The sequence below is a fragment of the Myotis lucifugus genome, unplaced genomic scaffold (genome assembly GCF_000147115.1).
Source record: "Myotis lucifugus unplaced genomic scaffold, Myoluc2.0 scaffold_395, whole genome shotgun sequence".
In the NCBI taxonomy this organism is placed as follows: domain Eukaryota; kingdom Metazoa; phylum Chordata; class Mammalia; order Chiroptera; family Vespertilionidae; genus Myotis; species Myotis lucifugus.
Window position 1 is genome coordinate 701,733 of NW_005871443.1, and position 21,775 is coordinate 723,507.

Here is a 21,775-nt window from a genome sequence, read left to right on the forward strand (position 1 = left end):
CCAGTATTATATGAAATCTTAAATGTTTTCTTTTAAGAAGAGGAAGAAGAGGAAAAAAGGTAAAGATACAAATTATGAACAACAAACATGCATCTATCAACAAGTGAATCTAAGAATCAAGTGAATAAATAATCTGATGTACAGAATGAACTGGTGATTATAATGAATCAGGGGACATAGAAAGGGAATGGACTGACTATTCTCGGGGGGGAAAGGGGAATGGGAGATGCAGGGAAGAAACTGGACAAAAATGGTGCACCCTATGGATGACGACAGTGGGTGGGGAGTGAGGGCGAAGGGTGGGGCGGGAACTGGGAGGAGGGGAGTTATGGGGGGGGAAAAAGAGGAACAAATGTAATCTGAACAATAAAGATTTAATAATAAAAAAAAAGAAATCCAGTTGGAAAGACAAGCCACTCACACAGGACCAAGTACCTGTCCCAGGATTGCTAAGTGCCAGTCCTTGTACAGACACTAGGGATATTCAGGACGGCGGGTCACCAAACTGCCTGGGCCTCCGTCGGGCATCCAGGCCAGCAGACCGGACGTCAGAGAGTAAAACGAGACGGAAGGATGAGTTATGACCAGGAAAGGCTGCAGTGTGGCAGGAGGGTGAGATTTCTACGGGCACATCACAGGGTTCTCCCTCCGCACCACAAGGCTTGGCACTGGCGGCCCAGCCCAGGCAGAAAGCCTTCTGTCACTACTTACTTTGTAAACATTTCCCGTTTCTTAAGGCTTTCCAGGGAGGGGAGGAACTGGTGATGTGCTTCCTGTGGTGCAGCTGGGAAGGCCCTCAGGATATGTCCCTTATCAGGGACAGGAAGAAGGAGTGAGGGCACAAGCCTCCAGCCTCCTGGACTGGGGGCTTTTTGCAGGAAACGGGTAACCTCAGAGAAGAAACTTCAAGCACTCACAGGGCAACCTGCAGTTTGCTCTTCAGGCCAGTGGGGAAGAGTGGGCCTGGCAGCAGAGAGGGGTGAGCTGACCATGGGGAGAGGGAAGGCCTGTAAAGAGAATTCGGCCCAGCCCGAACACCCCAAGGGACCCCACGAGAGACTGTGTGGGCCAGGTGAGAGGTGAGGGCAGTCCAGGGAGGGCTGTCTGCCTCAGCAGGAATCACCTGCTGGGTGGTGGTCACCACGTCTTAGTTCTGGAACCGGATAACGGAACCTCATTTGGAAAAGCATCTTTGTAGACGTTCAAGCGAAGGATCTTGACATGAGGAGATCATGTGGGGTTTAGGGTGGGTCCCAAACCCAAGGCTAAGTGCCCTAACATGAGGGAGATTCACAGTCACAGAGCCCTGTGAAGACGGAGGCAGAGATTGGAGTGATGCAGCCACAAGCCCGGGAACGTGTTCAGCCCCAGAAGCTGGGAGAGGAAGGAAGGGACGCTCCCCTAGAGCCTGCGGAGGGACCTCGGCCCAGACGGATTTTAGACTTCTGGCCTCCATATCTATGAGGGAATAAATTTCTGTTGTTTTAAGCAACCAGATTGTGGTACGTTGCTAAGGCAGCCTCAGGAAACGAACACACCTGTGATAGGGAATGACGCATCAGGGAGGCAAGGAACACTTGCCCTGCCACATCTCCGTCACTTCCCAGTGAGTAACGTGGGAATAAGTCACAGGGCTGCTGGGACGGAGAGAGGGGGTGAGGGGATTCTCAGACAAGGAGAGAAGACTAGTTATTGGAATGAACTTGCCTTTTTCCAGTTGGTTTCTCTTTAGTGGTTCATCATCCCAGCTCTTAATTTTTCCTGAGCCCATAGTACATCACAGATTGGCCCGAGCCCCTGCTAACCTTGAGACCCCACGCCACAGGGAGGGGGGGCACCCACATCCTTAAGAAATGCCAGCGTAGATGCTTTCACTCTCATTCTACGCAAGGAGGATGACGTGCAGAGTGTAGGCAGTGTGTCCAGTGTTACACAGTTAGGGAAGATTCTGCTAACCTGGGACACTAGGATTTTGAGTCCAAAGCCTTTTGTACCTGACTACAGGTGTGTGTGCCCATTGCTTCCTGTTCCGTCCTGATTCAGAGCTGTTTGTGGAAAATCTCAGGCATGTAGAACAGACTTAGAAAACCCTAAGAAAGAAAATTACAAAATATAAAAACTACAGTGGTGTTACTGAGAAATTTTGTAGTTAAAAACACCCACATTAAAAGAGAAAGATCTCAAATTGACAACCTAAACTTCCACCTTAAGAAACCAGATGAAGGACAAACTATACCCAACAAAGGGCAGAAAAAGGAAATAACCAAGATTAGAGCAGAGATCATGAAATAGAGAATAGAAAAACAAGAGAGAAAAATCAACAAAACCAAAAATGGGGTATTTGAAAAGATCAACAAACTTGACAAATCTTTAGCTAGATTGACCAAGAAAAAGAGGAGACTCAGAAATCAGTAATAAAAGAGGGGATATTACTGATGACAAAAGTTTTAAAGAAATTACAGAAAACCTAGCTAAATGGAAAGAAATTATGTTCAGAGGTTGGACAATTCAATGCAATCCCTATCAAATGCCAGCTGCTATTTTTGCAGAAATTAAAATGCTGATCCTAAAGTTCACGTGGAAATAAAAGAAACTCAGAATAGCCAAAGAATCAGGAAAAGAAGGACCAAGTTGGAAGACTCACTGCATGGTGCTAGCACAGGGATATAGGTCAATGAAATAGAACAGATTCCACATGTAAGCTCACACATTTATAGCCAGTGATTTTCAACAAAATGCCAAGATAATTTGATGGGACAGAATGGTCTTTTCAACTAATGATGCTGGGACAACTGGATATTCAAATGCAAAATAATAACAACAATAACAATGCTAACCCCTACCTCACACCATATATAAAAAATTAACTCCAAATGTATCGAAGACCCAAAAATATAAAAATCTTAGAAGGAAAACATAAGTGTAAATTTCTATGATCTTGGGTTAGGAAATGATATCTTAAATAGGTACCAAAACCACAGGCAACCAAAGAAAAAGTAAATAAATTGGATTTCATCAAAATTTAAAACTTTTGTATTACAAAGAATACTATCAAGAAAGTGAAGACAACCAACAGAATAACTGAATATATTTGCAAATTATATATTTGACAAAAGTCTGGTATCTAGAATATATGAGAAACCCTTACAACTTAATAATAAAAATACTAATAACCAAATTAAAAAATAAGTAAAGGACTTGCATAGACATTTCTTCAGAGAAAATACATAAATGGCCAACAAAGACAAGAAAGTCAATATCACCAGTCATTACATTTGAGAAAATGTAAATCAAAACTACTTTACACCCACTAGGCTGGCTGCAATAAAAATGTCAGCCAATAATAACAGTGTTAGCAAGGAAGTGGAGAAATGAGAGCCCTCACATTCAGCTGGTGGGTGTAAAATAAGGCAGCCACTATGACAAACAGTCTGGCAGTTTCTCAAAAAGTTAAACATAGAGTTACAGTATGACCTAGAAATTCTACTCTTAGGTATACACCCAAGAGAAATAAAAACATAAATTTGTACAAAAACTCATACAAGAATGTTCTTAGCAGCATTATTCACAATAGCCAAATGTCTACCAATGGGTGATAAAGAAAATGCGGTATATCCATAGTGGAATATTATTCATCCTTTAAAGGAATGAGGTACTGACGCATGCTACAACCTGGATAAATCTTGAAAACGTTATGCTAAGTGGAAGAAGCCATCACAAAGGACCACATGTTGTATGGTTCCATTTAAACTAACCGTCCTGAATAGGCAAGCCCACAGGCAGGAAGTCGGTTAAGTGGTGCAGGGACTGGCAGAGGGGCTGGGTATGACCGCTCACAGAGATGAGGTTAGCGAGTGGTGATGGGTTTATCACCTTGGGAATGTACTATACTTATGCACTTTAAAATACTGAATTTCATAGTATGTATATTTTTTTAGTTAAAAAAAAAGCTACAGGAGGAGGTGAGGTGAGGAAAGAAAAGCCACTGGTCCCTCACAAACTTCTGGTTTCCTTGATTAGAGAACATGAGCCCCTGTGGGACTCCCCACTCTTTCCCCCTCGTTACACCCCTTTGGTGGACCCTCTGCCCCAGGACTCTGAACAAAGTGTACTAGTGCGAGTACACAAGTATACTACTGTGTAATAGCATGTGTGTGAGTGTGAATATACTTGTGTGTGATAGTGTGTACTAGTATGAGTACATACTAGTAGGTATGCCAGTGTACTGGCACATGCACTCGCATTGTGTACTAGCATGTGTGTGAATGTGAATGTGTATATGTGTGCTAGTGTGTACTAGCATGTATATACATGCATACCACTATACACATGCTGGCATGTGCACTTGCATGTGTGCTAGTGTGTACCAGCATGTGTACTATTGTGTGCTAGCGTGTACCGTAAGCATACTAGTTGTGTACATTAGTGTGTGCTAGTGCATGTGCTAATGAGTGTGACAGGCCCAATTCCCACATGGGAAAGAGGCCCAAGTGCTGCTCAGCATTCCCAGGAAAGTCAGCAAGGAGAGGAAGCCTCATCTTGTTTCCTCTCTGGGGCTCTTTCCTGCTCTGCTAGACAGGATGGGCCTATAAAATGGCCCAGGGGTTTGCTGAGCACCTACAATGTGCCAGGCCCTGCCCCACGTGTCGGGGATACGGCAATGAACAAGGAAATTCACATTCTAAGGGAAGTGCACAAAATACAGCCGTCATCAGCCACACGTACGCTGTAGTGCTGAGGGTCATGGGGCAGGACACAGAGGCCTGGCTGTGCTCTCTCCAGAAGGGGGCGGCTTCTTGGGACATCTGAGTAGAGACCTGAATTAAGGGGGATTTGGAGGAGGGGTGCTCCAAGCAGAGGGTCACAGAAGCAAAGGCCGAGGCAGGGTGGTTGAGTGCCTGAGAACCTACAGGAGGCCGTGGCTGGGGCAGCGTGGGCAGAGAGGCCCTGACCCACTGACGTTAGTTCCTGTCCCTCCTGTGCACACGGGGAGGGAATCAAACGCCCACCTCAGCACTAACAAAAACAGGTACAGTTGATCACTGGCAGACAGAACCCAGAACTTGGTGAGGCAGGTGGTGAGCACCCTCCTGACATTCAAACAGACATTTGAGCAGGAAAACTGTCAACAGAGCTACGTTGATACACAGATTTAAGAAAGCACTTTCAGAGCAAACACAGTTCATTTCTTTGCATGAATTGGAACCCAGTTAGAAAACGTGTTGGCCGGGCTCCAGTCCTAACAAGGCACGCTCCAGTTAGCAGTGTCTGCAAGGACCCAAGACAGCCCGTGCGGCCTGAGGCCCACAGTTCCAGATCTGTCTGAGTGGCTGGAGGCCTTTCCTCCCAGAAACACCAGGATGCACAGAACCTTCCCGAATCCCACCCTTGCATCTTCTCTAGACCAAAGCTCCTTAAAAAAAGCAAAACCAAAAACAGGGGCCATGTGCACAGCACGCTCCTGTGTTTCAAAACAACTCCAAGTCCTCAGCTCTGGGGTTTCCTGTGCCAGCAGTGGGCGTCTGGAAGTAGCTGCACACCCACGCGCGGGCGGCTGCTGCTGCTGACAGACCGTCCTGACTTTAGACACTTGTGTTCCTGGAAACCGCAGCCTAACGTGCACCCTGATAAGACGCAGAGACGGATGGCTGCAGTTCTGGTGCGTCACCCGTGGACTCTGCGGGGAGCAGACACTTAAATCCCTGCATCTCGGAGTCGTGGGGCCCAGGTGGGGCCGCTCTCAGGACAGGGCTCCAGGCCCACATCTGCCCAGACTGGTCCATTCTGTCTCTCCCCACTCCCCCGGTTCCATGTGAGGCTTGTGTTGAGCAGCCTTGAACAAGGAATAAACCGATAGATAAATAAAGAAAATAGGCAACTCTGTCTTCACGGCTACAAATTCTGAGAGCACAGCAACTATTCTTTAAGAATGGAAATAATGAGAGCGTTAAGGATAAAACTCGCTGAACTCATCTCCCATGTATCGGATGGGCCTATGAAATGAGCGGGAACACGCCCAGGGCCCAGGTGTTTGCTGAGCACCTACAATGTGCCAGGCCCAAGTTTCAGATAACAGGGAGTTCTCGCCTTCTACCCGTCCTATACATGTCTTATACCCTGTCCTCTGCCGTGTCCTATATGTGTTCCTACACCACGTGCTACACTGTGTCCCTACATCATGTCCTTCACCATGTGCTACACTGTGTCTGAACACCGGATGAGTGTGGGTTGGGCAGCCAGAACAGGGCCCTCTTGGACAGTCAGCAGTGGGGGACACTCCTCACCACCTTCCTCTAGACCAGTGATGGCGAACCTATGACACGCGTGTCAGAGGTGACACACAAACTCATTTTTTTTGGTTGATTTTTCTTTGTTAAATGGCATTTAAATATATAAAATAAATATCAAAAATATAAATCTTTGTTTTACTATGGTTGCAAATATCAAAAAATTTCTATATGTGACACGGCACCAGAGTTAAGTTAGGGTTTTTCAAAATGCTGACACGCCGAGCTCAAAGGGTTCGCATCACTGCTCTAGACCCTGCTGGTGGGCCAGAGAGTGGAATCCGCTCCCTCGTGTGTAACAACATATGCGACACCAACCTCTTTGCCTAAACGTCGCACACAATAACGGATAGGTACCTCTAGGATGAGCATTTGCTTTATTGGGTACATTGAAGTAAATACTCCCTAGTGCATTGGAACCTCTACAAATGACGTCACCTTGGGGACTCACCAAGTCAGGGAATTCTGATTCATTTGTCTGAAAAACAACACTCGCCCCACTGCCGGGGGTCAGAGTTAGTATTCCTGGGCGGGCCCGTGCCTTACCGCGTGGCCAACTTGTGGCAGACGACGCCCGTGTCGGTGATGACTTCACTCAGCCTCAGCTCCAGGTGGACCTTGCCCTGAAAGGCACAAGGATAGAGGGTCATGGGGAGCAGCCTCGCAAAGTGGAGAGGTGCAGAGTGTCTGTTCGCAAATGGTGGTGAGGTCTGACCCATGTGGCGTCCACCATACTCCCACCAGCCTCACTCAGATCTCAGGGACCAGGTGGATGTGACTCCCCCAGAGGGTTAAGGTTCCAACCCATCAGGCACACTGGGCTCCCAGCTCTGCTGACCGCGAGGGAGACAGGCACCAAGAAGCCCAGACCTCGGCCTGGACACACATGGCAGCAAATACGCCCACACCACTGCCCAGCTGTGGGCAGGGCCTGGTACTGTCCTTTCGGGCCTTTTTCTCACCTGCAGGACAGAATGGCCACAGGGAGGGCAGGATTGATGGTCAGCCAGGATGCCCAGCCATAAGTCCTGGACACAGGACCAGACCATTAGCATCCCATCCATGTGAGCACAGGTCTGGGCCCAGCCCCCCTGGCTGACCTCCTTAGACATGCATACGTCCTCATGGCCAGCGACTGAGGAGGGGGCCTCAGCACCACGCCAGCTCTGCCGGGGCTGGACAAAGGCCGAGAGTGACAGCAGTGGTGCTGACAAAGCTGATCTTCTGTGGCTCCCTTTCACTCTGCACCGCCAGGGTTTAGAGCTTTCAAATCATCCCATAATCTCAGCACAGTCCATCAAGCGGGCACTGAGAACACTGAGGCTTACAGCAACCCCCAGCCTGCCCTCTAAACCAAACCCAGGACAAGAGCGTGTGATACAGCGGAGTGAGAATGTATCCACAGCAGTCACCTGTGACATCTGGTTCCTCAGCGCCTTCCCAAATGCACTGGGCGCCAACTCTGTCAGGGGCCATGGCCATTCAGACCGACATTTCCCTAATTCATTCTCAATGGGCTTCTATGAAGTGAAAGACGGTGTCTGGGGTGAGAAGGAGCCCCGCTGCTGACGCCCGGGCTCACTGTCCTGTTTCCTGTTTTTCCCAGAAGAGGCCGGCAAGTCCACACCAGCAGACCCCGTGGCTGCGCACGTTTCCTCTCGAGGGCACACACTTCCTTACCCAGGTGGCAGACACTGTCAGCTAATCCGTGTTGTCACCTCTTTGTGGGGATTTGGGAGAGGGTGGTAGGAGGTAAAACAAAACAACACAAGCACTGTCCACGACTGAAAGGACTTTCCCCCCAGAAGGTAACTCGTAGAGCTGCAGTTCAGAAGTTCACATCTGTTGTTACCCAGGGTCACTGACGGTTCAGCCACACCTCACACAGCGTGGGCATCACACCACCTCCAGCACAAACAACCCAGCCACAGCTGCCGACGCCCAGAGGGGCTGAGGGCCACACCTCACACCTCAGCGCAGGGAGGAAGTGCGGGTTTTCGGGGCGCAGCCTCTGCACAGCTGGTGTCTGGTCTCACAGAGCCCTGGGCGCAGATGCCAGTCTGAGCGTTAACCTGCTCGGCTACACACGTCAAGGTGAGGGGGGGAGGAAGGAGCCTGGCCTTGCCCTTTCCTTCATGCAATTCCGTAAAACCCTTAGAAAGATCTGAGCTGGGTCCTGGTGTGTGGACAGCTGCGGACGCGGATTGTTTGGGAAATCCTTCAAGTAGGATCGTCTGACACGAGTCAAATTCACAGAGACGATCTGGATGTGGCTGCTGGGGTTTGCTGGGATGGCTCAGCTGAGCTCTTTTCTGCATATCTACTTTCATAACAGTTCACTAAAATAAAACAGCACAAAGCAGAGCCAGTGGCTGCTGGGCGTCCCTGAAAGAGCCCGGGGAGGACTCACTTGCTGCTCCGCGGGGGGCCGGCTCAGATGGATGCGTGGGGGATGACCGCCCTCCTGGTAGAAGAACGCGAAGCAGGGGGAAAAGGGAGCCTTCCAGGTTCCAGCGGACGTTTTGGCAGCTGTGACAGGCTGTGCAGCACAGACCACAGACAAGGCCATTCCTGCCAGTCGCCTCGTTCTGTTACCCACAAAGGGTCAGGGAAGGAACAGAAGTGACTAATTCGCCCTAGCCAGTTTGGCTCAGTGGGTAGAGCGTTGACCTGCGGACCAAAGGGTCCCAGGTTCGATTCCGGTCAAGGGCACATGCCCGGGTTGCGGGCTCGGTCCCCAGTGGGGAGCGTGCAGGAGGCAGCTGATCAATGATTCTCTCTCATCATTGATGTTTCTATCTCTCTCTCCCTCTTCCATCCTCTCTGAAATTAATAAAAAAATATTTTTTAAAAAAGTGACTAATTCTTTTTAATAAAGTCATTCACCCAGGCCGCAGCTGCAGGCGCCTGGGACCACGGGGCAGGCGATTTGTCCCTCTCCCAAGCTGCAGCCCCAGCCGCTGGCATCTGGGACCGTGAGGCGGGTGACTTGTCCCTCTCCTGGGCCGCAGCCCCAGCCACTGGCACCCGGGACCACAGGGAGGGCGGCTTATCCCAATCTGTGCCTGGCTGGTCCCCATTCCTCTCTCCCCAGTGTTGAGTGTCTGAGCCGTTACGGCTGATGGCATGATGGCATTATGGCATGAGGGCGTGATGACCATTTGCATATTAGCTCTTTATTATATAGGACTAGAGGCCCAATGCATGAAATTCATTCAAGAGTAGGCCTTCACAGCCCCGGCTGCCTCAGCCCTCACAGCCCCGGCTTTGAGGAAGGTTGTCCAGAAGATCGTCCGGACGGTCATTCTGCTGTTTAGCCATTTGGTCACTTTGCATATTACGCTCTTATTATTATAAATTTTTTAAAATATATTTTTATTGATTTCAGAGAGGAAGGAAGAAGGAGGGAGAGACAGAAACTGGCTGCAACCCGGGCATGTGCCCTGATTGGGAATCAAACCGTGTCCTCCTGGTTCATAGGTTGACTCTCAACCCCTGAACCACACCAACCGGGGTTGGACACATGTATTTTACTATGAATTATACAACAGATGGATTCAAGGAAATATATGCCATCCTCTGCCCCTCTAAAGACCGTACATGTGACATTTCAAAACGAAACTGTGGCTGCAGGGAAAAGGTCGCACTCACACCTTGCAAGGCCAGTTTGAATCTGGGGAGCGCTGCTTCCGTGGTGGTGCGACCACTTCATGCGTGGGCACTCTAAGAACTAACTACCCTAAGCAAAGTGCTCAGCTCCTTGCCTGGAACTTAGCGAGCAACCAATAAGCACTGTCCTTCTTCCCTCTCTTCAGAGTTATGACGATAATGCATTTGCCGTTCATAATTCACAAATTCCGAGGAGACTGGCCCAGTGAGGGTCAGTATCCCATCTCATACACGGTAAGGACCAGGCTCAGAAGGACAAGGGACTTGTCCACGGGCATGCAGAGGGCATCAGTTCTGAAACAGTGAAAATATTCCACACACCTGTACAATGAACACACACCCATGTTTGTTTATAAGATTTGTGCTGGCAGAGCAGTTTTGGATATTAATTGTGGTGGTGATTACACAAATTTACACATGTGGTAAGCTGCACAGGATACACATGTGCACACACAAGCACACACATGTGATAAGCTGCACAGAATATCCACATGCACTTGTGCACACATGCACACGCACACACTGGTACACATGCGGACATGTGGAACTGGTGAGATCTTAGTGAGGTCTGCATTGTGGGCATGTCAGTGTCCTGGCTGTGATCTCCCCCAGGTACACAGCATGTACCATGGGGGAATGGGGAAGGAACATGGGCCTCCTCATTACTTTTAGTCTTTAAGTATAAGTAGGAGAGCACACAATTTGCTAATCATTATTCCCTGTGCACTTTTTTGTGACTTCCTGTGAAGCTGTCACCCTTTCAAAATTAAAAGAAAAAGAAAAGGCAAGATAAAAAGAAAAATCACACTTGCCAATAAAATCCAACTTAAATCTGGGTAACAGCCATTTTGATTATGGTGCCACAGGCTGTGTTATTTCAGAATGAAAGTGCTGGGTAAACAGTCAAAATAAAAAGCGGAACGGTTCCGTTACAGAGCACCACTGCAGAGCACGTGGCTTCTGGAACTCCCGCCTAAAGACGAGACTGCCAGTCACCTGAGCAGCGCGGTGGGCTGTCTATCCTGGTTGTCATCCATCTTCACTGTCGGAACTCTGCTTCCAACCCCGGCAGTTCCTAGTTCTGCAGTAATTACAGCGTTTTCTAATTTACTCGGCAAGATCGGGCCCCTGGGTCAGAATTAATTAAGCGTGAAGCACCATTACGATGCTTTCCTTTGGCTCAGCTCCTCAGCCTTCCCTCTGGCTGCCTCTTTGTTAAAGTGTGTGGATCCTTCCCAGTGGGCACAAGGCCAGTGCGCCCCACAGCCTCACCAGGCAGCAACCCTGAACCCCGTGCCTTCCCCCTCAGAGTTCGGCTGAGGCCGAGGTTTTAGGAGGAAGCATGAGGACCCGAGGGCCAGCCGGCTCCAGATGCTGGGCGAGGAGCCCAGGAATGCTGCCTGCCAGGCAGGGCCAGGGGAAGGCCTACGGCAATGTGTCAGACACTGTCCAGCTGCTCACAACACCACGCTTTACAGATGAGGAGACTAAGGCTTGGAGAGGACACTGCTGGCACCTCACTAGTGGTTGGGGACACGGAGCTCTGAGCCAGGCCTGCCTGTGCCAGAGACCCTGTGCTTGGTCAGGCACCCCTGCCACACCTCAGTGTCTCACAGACCCACTGATGAAAACACTGGTGCGTCTCAGCATCAGGGCGCTGTGCTGTCCGGCTGCGGTGGCTCCCAGTCGTGGAATTCTAGACACGGGCATGGAACAGGCTTGACTGGAAGCCACACGAGCTAGGCTCACAAGAGAAGAGAAGACGTGGCCACCCTCCTGATGGGTATTCAGATGGGCTCCTGGACACTCAGCAGGGCCCAAGTCCAAGGGCAGCCTTAAGGGAAGGGTTGGGATCCTGGAACCATGCTGTCTTCCCTGCTAGGGGGTTAGCTCCTTCCACTGGACAGGGACGTCAGTCCCGGTTAACACATCACCCAGGTGAGCCAGGGTGAGTCCAGGACCCTCAGAGGATGGGAACCTGTTCAGAGTGGCCACTTCTTTTCGCTCTAGATGCTTCTTTGCTGAGTGCAGGGAGCTTCACAACACATGCAGTGACCTCCAACAAGCACAGGGACTTGCCATGGGAGGCTCTGTGTGCTGTTCTCACCTACAGCTTCATTTTTCTTACCCATATTTTCTCTTCACCTTCATTATGTTATTGCTCTTTCACATTTGTTTTTTTTAAAGGTGCTCCAATCATGCATGACAAAGTGTGACAATCACCAACAGAACAAACAAAATTAGCAAGCCTATACTTACTATAAATAGAAGGACACGATTTGCTAAACATTATTCCCTGTTAGGACCACAACCATGTCTCTAGTCCTTTAACCACAATCAAGTCTTCCATTCCCCAAGACCTCCAGCGTTCCACGGGCTCCGCCGAAGGTCTCACCTGAACTTCTGAGTCAGCGTCAACATGCTGCAGCTGGAACCAGGTGTCCCTGTTATGGTACTTCTGCAAGTCTTCCTTCTGAATGGCCACCTTCCCTAAAACAGACAGAGCAGAGGGAAAGCGGTCACAGGAGAGGACAAATCCTCCAGGCCCAGCAAGGTTTGTAAGTTACTGCCAATTATTTCGAACGTTATAATCCAAAACAAATCATCGGGTACATGGGTAATGCCACGCTGTCTTCCTTTATGTAAGATCAGCGTACGCGACATTTCATCTTGAAGGTGCCCGCGCCCCACCCCAAGAGCAGAACAAGCATCACATGTCACTTCCACGGGGGTCACAGGTCTGCCTGCTCTCACACTGGGAGCACAGCCTGGGTGTGGACAGGGCCGCCTTGTATGAACTCTGCTCTGGACTCCAGACCCCAGAGGCTCACCCACCAGCACAGATGGGGCATTTGAAAGGCAAAACAAACATGAGAAAGCAGGTCCAGAGGGTGAAGGCGCCCAGAGAGTCGGGACAATTCACTCCCACCAATAACCTGCCTTCAATCTCAATCTGCCCGTCATTGTGCCATCTGTCCGTCATGTTCTAAAAAGAAAGGTAACTGCCTCACACTCCCCACACGCAAAAGAGACTTGGGAAAGACCCCGGAATCATTCAGCCAGGGCTCCTCGGGTCCAGGCCAGTTAATTCCACACAACCAGCCCACCTGCGAAGTGACCCAGCATGTGAGCACTCCAAGGGTCAGCACCATTGCCCACGTCCAACCTCACTGGTCCAGCTCTGACCGGGCAGAGCCATCTGGAGCCGAATCCTGTCCAGCCACACACTACGTAACAGCTTAAGCCACTGCACACAAAGTCCGCAGGTGGGAGAGGAAGAGCGACAGATGCAGGAAACACACAGAAGACACAGGCTGACAAAAAAGTATATTCCACAGAAATTCAGAAAGACCCAAATTATAGGCCCCATGGAACATCCTCCAGCAAGCATCACATTACAAGGACAGAATGGCGCCCTCGGGGCTCCTCGCAGGCCCCTCCCTAACCTCGGTCCTCCCCTGCCATCACTAATCCACTTGGTGGGTGTCCTGCTGAGGTCCTGGCAGTGGGTCCTGCCACCTCTGGCCGTCTGCCCTCCCGCACACCCGGTCACTAGGAAGAACAGCCCCCAAGAGAAGACTCCTTCCTCTCTGCTTGGCTCCAATAAAACTCTTCTCCCCCATGGGAATATGTCTCTGAGTTTTGCAAGAATAAAGCCACATGAAACGGAATATTTCTTGGAACTGAGTTGGGCAACATATTTCATTGAAAAAAAATTTAAAAATATTCCGACTCCATGATTAGTTCAGCTGGGTAAGAGGGTTACATTTGAAGTTTGAAATGTTACGCAACTGCAATGCTTTTGAGCTTTAACTGTCATAAGGAGGAGTCATGTATCTAATGCTTATATGAGTCCTACAACTTACACATCATTACTCTACTTCTGGAAGTACTTAATGTAATATTAAGTTGGCAATACAGGAACATAGTACAAAACATGAAACATTAAAATACATATAAAATACAGCCAAGAATACCTTCCTCTTCCCCCTGCTACCCAGCTCCTGACTCAAGGGTCACCTTGGTTGCCAGCTTCCAGTCTGTCCTCCAAGAGCTCAGTCACAGTCAAGACTCTATAAACATGTACTTTTTAAAACATGTGTATTAGTGTTTCTAAGTGCTGTTCTGAGAGAACACCTGATCCACAGCCATACTGTCGACTTAAATGCCTTAATCCGCAGACCTGTCCCAATCTATCAGAGTGACAGTAACAGTTCACTAAACCACTCTGGGCCTCACTTTCTCATTTAGACAGAGCGGTGCTACCTGCCTTTCACCACTAAAATCCCGTGTATGATTTCCTCTGTGGGTGCTGTACCTGAAGGCAGAGCATACCAGGTAGTTCAGCAGAGGGCAAGTGATGTGGGAAACCAGGTACAGAGGTGGAAGAGCACCTGGGGGAAGGCGAATCACGGGGTGAAACCTGCAGGAAAGCCGACTAAGAGCAGACTCAATGAGGCACAGCCCAACATTCCCCGAGATGGAGCCAGCGGAAGAGAAGTTTGTTCTCATCTCTCCTGGTCAACCTGGTATCCTAGCCAGTGCATGAAAGCAAGAGAAAGAAACAAGGGCGTGGAGACTGGAAAGGAAGAAATAAAAGTCTTTATTCACAGACTCTATAGGAAAATCTACAAGACAAGCTAGTAGAATAGCTGTGTTTAGTAAGACCGCAGAATACAAAGTCAATGCATAAAAAGCAATTGTGTTTATGCATAGAAGCAATGACAATAAAAACTGAAAATTTAAAAACAACAGTATCTTTCACAAAATGATCTTTTTATGGCTTGTGATTTTAGTATACTACCAGAAAAAAAACTTTGTCTACTCCATCAAAAACAAAATATATAAGGATAAATAAATAAATGTGTGTGTGTGTGTGCGCGCGCGCGCGTGTGCGCATGCAATGTTTGCAAGATGTGTATGCTGAAAACACATTGCAAACACTGATGAAAGAAATTAAAGAAAGCCCAAGTATATAGAAAGATATGCCATGTCGGAGCACCTGAAAACTAAAATTTTGTTAAGATGTTAATTCTCTGCAAATTAACCCAGAGATAAAAGCAATCTCAGTCATTTAGGAAATTAAGTTAATAAAACACCGAAGAAATCAAAACCAAAATGAGATATCACACCTGTCAGAATGGCTATCATCAATAAATCAACAAACAACAAGTGTTGGCAGGGATATTGAGGAAAGGAACCCTCGAACACTGTTGGTGGGAACGCAGATTGGTGCAACCACTATGGAAAACAATGTGGAGGTTCCTCAAAAAATTAAAAATGGAACTGCCTCAATGCCAAGTGATTTCACTTCTGGGAATATATCCGAAGAAACCCGAAACACTAATTTGAAAGAATAAATGCACCCTATGTTCAATGCAGCATTATTTACAATAGTCAAGATATGGGAGCAATCCAAGTGTTCATCAGTAGATGAGAGGATAAAAAAGCTGTGGTACATTTACAACTGTAAAAGAGAAGGAAATCTTACCTTTTGATACAGCATGTATGGGCCTAGAGCAGGGGTCCTCAAACTTTTTAAACAGGGGGTCAGTTCACTGTCCCTCAGACCATTGGAGGGCCGGACTATAGTTTAAAAAAAACTATGAACAAATTCCTATGGACACTGCACATATCTTATTTTGAAGTAAAAAAACAAAAGGGGAACAAATACAATATTTGCATTTGCATGTGGCCCGCGGGCCGTAGTTTGAGGACCCCTGGCCTAGAGGGTATTATGCTAAGTGAAATAAGCCACTCAGAGAAAAACAAATACCATATGATTTCACTTATATGGGGAAATCTAATGAACAAAATAAACAAAGAAACAAGATAGAAATAGACTCATAAAGAACAGACTGCCAGCTGTCGGGGGGCGGGAGTGGGGGTAGGGGCTGGGTAAAAAAGCAGTACAAATTGGTAGTTGCAGAATAGTCACAGGGATGCGGATTGCAGAATGGAGAATAGAGTCAATAATATTGAGATAACTGGGTGTGGGGCCAGGAGGGGACTTGAGCAGTGGGGGGACCACTCTGTAGAGTGCATGGTTTTTCAGCCACTTTGCTGTACATCTGAAACTGGTGCAGAATGGTATGACTATAAACTGTGGTTGAAAAAAAAATTTTTTTTTAAAAAGAAGCCGATTAAAATATGTAAACGTCTATTCAAAGGCCTAGAATAGCAAAAAGAGTTTGGAAAAGAACAAAGTTGGTGACACCCTCACTGGATACACCCCTCCCTCCTGGACTCAACCCTCAGAGGGGCACACGTGCAACTGCACCAGGAAAACCTAAAGGTGAGTGTGGGCTCCTGCTGGCGCGAGGCCAGCCGATCAGACACAGGAGACCGTGAGAAGCCGGTGACACTGTGCTCATTTCCGTGATACAAATTTATACCCTAGAACTTGGCTTCTCATACTGTAACAACATAATTACTAGTCATAACTTTAAATTATTCCTGGAGATTCAGACAGCCACTTATTTTTACAGCTGTAAAAACGACAGTGAAAACATCTAAGTCCAATTGCAACTGACACACCATAATTTTAAAGCCACCAAGCATGGCTAAACCATGATTTTGCTGGTTATCTTCAAAATTAGCAGGTACCTGAAGCAGAATGTTTAATAAAGAACTTATTTTGATTATTTTAAGGGGAAATAACCCCAGAACCAATGTGACCAGGTTCTCTGATTAAAATGTACAAAAATATTTAAAAATGTTTTTTCCTTAGGATTACCACTCAAAAAAGTTTTCATATGCCTCCAAGGATTAATGGATATCCTCTTCATTCTAGTATAATCTGAGCCAATTACTAAGGCCAATACTCTATCTTCATACTCACTTCCACCTATCATACTGCTGTATCTAATGCAGCCACAGGGTCACTGGGTAAAATGTCAACTTCTAACCGGGCAGCTTAAGATTCTACACTTTGCTCTTCCCTCTCCTGCTTTTTTCCATCCCTTCTTGAACAAACCTTGGCGCACCCAGTAGGTGGTGGATAGAGACAAACCCTCAAGGAGCTCCAGGCCATAGGAAGTACAGTCCAGTGAACACATGACAAAAAGCAAAAGAAATGCTCCAGGAGGTGAAGCCACGGAGAACACACACATGGAAGGGCAGCTCGCTCAGGTGTCGTCTCTGGCCAACCAGGGTCTCAGATGGGCAGCAGTAGCCAGGTGGGCATAGGGGTGGGGAGAAGGGCCAGAGGTGGGCGCCATGCAGAGGGAGCAGTGTGAGCCAAGGCCAGGAGGCAGGGGGCACCAGGAGAGAGACTGGAAGGAATCGGGAGGACCTGGGCCCACATCGGATCGAGGAGGACAGGAAGGAGGAAGCCCTCAGCAGGGCCATCACAAAGGGCTTGAACATCCGGCTAAGGGTTTGGGAGTCATCTTGAGGCAAAGGGAGCCCTGCAGGACCTGAGCAGTGGAGTCCTATGGTCAGATCTGAATTCCAGACCCATCACACCAACGGAGATCCCTCAAGACCTGGAAAGTGTGCACTGTCTGCTTGCAAACCCTTCTTCATCAGTTCCTTCCGCGTTAAGGATTCCGTTGGGAAGCTCCTATCACAGTTCCATATTAAAATGAAGTCAGATGTGAATTATCTGAGTTCCTATGCGATCCATGCCAAGTATTTCCTGAACGAACTCCAGGTGTTTCCACTTAAGTCACAGCCGTTTCCAAGAATGTTATCCGTTGGAAATGCAGGCTCTCAGGCCCTCCCCAGACTCATGCATCAGCGACTGCATTTTAACAAGTGTGTGGAGCTCTGGGCTATACTGCCAGAAACAACACCAGAGGCCTGGATCATTCCGCCATAAGCACCACTTTATGCTACCACAGCACCAAAGCTGCCTTTAGAGTTTTTGAATTTGAATTTCTTGTTATGTGTCAAGTGGAAGCTCACCACCGAGGGAGGTGTCTTCCCTGGACTGGGAAAGCAGGAGGGTGGGGGCACTCAAGGCAGCTCACACCAGAGGAGGCACAAGTAGAAAGGAGCTTTAGTGGAAGAGGATGAGTATCCACTTTCCACCAACAGGGTTTGCAGCAGTAGGCCTCCCTGGCCTTAGGCCCACATCATCCTTGCCTGCAGAGAGCTACCCTCTTCAGGGGAAAGTAAATCTACTGCGAGGCCCTGATGTTTATACGTAGACACCTAAAAAGGAAGTGTTCCATAATCACATGGCCCCATTCCAATAAAGAGGAGATGTATGTCAGGGGCTAAGACAGATATAAATGGAGATGGGAAATCCAGGATGACTCCTGGGTTATGGGTTTTCACCAAGTGAATTTTTGGTAGCAGGATATAGATGGAGCTGAAAAATTGTGGACAGTGGTAGTGGGAAAGGAATGGTGGGTCAAGGGACAGGAGGAGGGCTTGAGGATGGTGGATGGCAAGTGATAGTGGAGGAGAGAAGATGATTGGTGGATTGTAGGTGACGGGCGAAGGTGGTGGGTAGTGATGGTGGGTGGTGGATGGTGGGTGGTGGTAGAAGGTAGCCAGTATAGATGAGTAGAGAGTGATAGACAGTAATGGTGGATGTTGGAAGAGGGTGAATAGTGATGGTGGACGGTGGATGGTGATGGGGGGAGTGGTGGTGGTGATGATAAATGGTAGATAATGGATGGTTATAGATGGTAGCTAATAAGTCACAGATGGAGAGTGGTAGAAGATAGGCAAATGATCGATGGCAGGTGGTGGATAATACATGATGGGTAAAGAGTGGTGGATGGTGATGGTGGAAGATAGTACATGATGGATGAATGGTGATGGTGGATGATGGGTGGTAGTAGATTGTAGATGGTAGGTGATGAGTGAAAGGTGGTGGAATGGTGATGGTGGATGGCAAATGGTAGGTGGTGAGTGGAGAGTCGTACAGGACAGAGGATGAATGATGAATGTTGGATAGTTGGTACATAATGAGAGGAGGATGGAGGAAGGTGATAGCAAACTGCAGCTCACTGGAGGGGATGGTAGTAGTGGGTCATGGAAGATGATGTTTTGTTCTGATATGAATAACTCATCCTTCTGCCATCACCATCCCCATCTCCCACCCACCTTCCGCCACCACCACCCCCACGACCACCATCTACCATTTTCCAGCCCCATCTATGTCCCACCACCCACCATCCACCTGGCGTTGTAAACCCATAGCCAGAAGTCACCCTGGACTTCTCCTCCCCTGCCCGCCCCGCATCAGGCTTCACATTCAATCAACTATTGCCTCTAAATACAGACAATGGAGCATAATCTGAAATAAGGTCCAGAGCTCAGTAGCACAGACTTGGGAACCTGGCTGCCGAGGTCTGAACACCACCCAAAAGCCGTGTGACTTGTCTGTACCAGTTTCCTCATCTGAAAATGTACCTACTTCACAGAGTTATGAATATTAAATGAGTCAATATTTGTAAAGCACCTAGAACAATACCTGCACATAGTAAGTGCTAAGTATTTTTATATAAATGATTAGAACAGATATGCACCAGATACTTCACTTTACATCTCTCCTCCTTTCCTACAATATGAATTCCTGCCAGATAGTTCCAGAATAAACAGGCAGCACTTACCATTCTTCCAGAGTGAGAGTATGAAAGGTGGAAGAAATGACAACAAAAGTGCAGCTCACTGACACACCAGATGGCTCATTAATGTTGGATAGTTGGGTTTAACTTCCTAGGGTCAGACACTCTTCTCTATCTACATGTATGCGACACATTTTTAGTATAAGCAAGAGTTCACTTAAGTCTCAACACATGAATGCTTGATAAAGCTTTCATAAAGTTTTATTATTGAACTAAGCCACCCTAGCCTAAATAAAGCAAGCATCGACACGTCCTGCTTCTGTGTAAAGGCTCCCCACTGCCCCACCTGTTTCTTTGCTAAGCCCTAAGTTTGTACTGCCTTGGAAGCCTTATTTGCCCAACTTTAATAGACCAAGTAAGAGGCGTTGTGATGGCTCATGGAGATGACTCAGGGTAGGAAATAAGCCACACGCATGGACTAAAGGAGAAATTCACATGTGGACCAAGATCCTAAAAAGGAAAACAGGGTGAAGAAGAGAAGGAAATGATGGGGCATGAGATTGGAAAGGGAGGAGAGAGGGGATGGGTGTGGGAGAGGGGAGGGAGAAGAGGGGGTACTAAGGCACATCCCCTCTCTGCCGGTCATGGAACAACTGGAGAGCAGAACAGCAGGATGTGTGCCACTTTCTCCAGCCCCATCTGCTGTAGACCCCGCAGATCTGGCGATTCTGGCAGAGAAGGTGACTACTGCTTTCCCTTCCTCTAGTCCAGCGGTTCTCAACCTGTGGGTCACGACCCCTTTGGGGGTCAAACGACCCTTTCACAAGGGTCGCCTAAATACATCCTGCATATCAGATATTTACATTACGATTCATAACAGTAGCAAAATTACAGTTATGAAGTAGCAGTGAAAATCATTTTATGGTTGGGGGTCACCACAACATGAGGAACTGTATTAAAGGGTCGCGGCATTAGGAAGGTTGAGAACCACTGCTCTAGTCAGTCCAGATCACTTAGGTTTCGGAATGCTCTCACACTTGCGCATCGTCAGAGTCCCAGAGAAAGCATACATCTAAATGCTATCCAAATGCTTGATTAAAATATAAAAGGTTCAGATTGAATTCTGGGAAGCCACCTCTCTCACATCAGGCAGGATGAATTAGATTCAGAGTGAGAGCAAGTTCTGGGGATAGGCAGCACCCACTGACGAGTCGTTAGGGAGGGAGATGACTTCATGGGATGACTAAGCAGGTGTAGACACCTTTCTCCTCCCCAGTCTCTGCCAGCACTGGTACTCACTTCTCTACAATATGACAGGAAATGTCTGACTTGTTGGCTCACCACCCGTCAGCTGTGCATCTTCAGACAAGTGTCTTATCTTCTCTGACTCAGTTTCTTCTTGATATAGCAAATAGAGGGGATAGCTACTTCCGGGGGTTAATACAAAGGATAAATGGCATGCTTTTATGCCTGGCATATATAAGCATTCAGCACATGTTAGTTTCCTTCTAACTGTAAATGTCACCCTGAGGAACTTAATAAAACTGTGGAATTCTAGGTTCAGCCCCTGGACCATCTGGATCCACCAGCATGAGTGGGAGCCTGGGTACCTAGATTTTAACATACTCCCCAGTAGCAAAGGAGGAGCATGCTGCTTGTGGGACTAGTCAGATTTCAGAAAACTGAGATATATTTAAAAAGTTTCTAGTGTTAAGAGGGTAGAGGCCTGCACAGGGGAACAAGTGGGGTGAATGCACACGTGTGTTTATGTTGAAATGGCTAGAAAGGCCATTGAAAAGCTAAGCCCAGAGAACAATTTGGTCAGATTATGAAAGGTCTTGACTGCATGCTGGGGAGTGTGGACTTCCTTCTCCAGGCCAAATCAGGCAGTGTGGCCTCAAACCTGGCAATATTTTAAAAAATAAATCAGGCTCTAAAATGGAAGCATGAACCTCCAGAAAAGAGTTTCTTCAGATGGGAAACTATCTATAAAACAGATTGAATTTCTAAAATGGAATAAATGGAATGCATTGAGGTATTTTCAAAAGTTGTCCATTCTTTTCACAAATGTTTAGTGACTGCCTCCTAAGCCAAAGCCAGATGTTGGGGACAGACACGATGGAGTCACTTCTGGGCCCTAGCCATGTTTTGAGCTTTTTCGTAAGTACAGTGGGATATCAGTGGTCAGCTTTAACTGGGAGGAGATGCTCACGGCCCATCCGAAGAAAAGGCCGTGGAGTGAAAGGAGGAGTGTCTTATCTTCTCGTGGGGCAAACTCTGAGGCCATGCAGGCTA

General features: G+C 47.8%; 1 protein-coding gene across 1 annotated transcript in view; it reads right to left on the reverse strand.

The window, feature by feature from the left end:
• RASA3 (RAS p21 protein activator 3) overlaps positions 1 to 21,775 on the reverse strand; it is a 115,451-nt gene that overhangs the window by 31,474 nt on the left and 62,202 nt on the right. Inside the window, exons 4-5 of the mRNA XM_006102042.3 lie at positions 12,352 to 12,446; positions 6,834 to 6,910 (exon numbers count right to left, since the gene is read on the reverse strand). Coding sequence (XP_006102104.1) covers positions 6,834 to 6,910; positions 12,352 to 12,446 — 172 coding nt within the window. The remainder of the gene's footprint in view (positions 1 to 6,833; positions 6,911 to 12,351; positions 12,447 to 21,775) is intronic.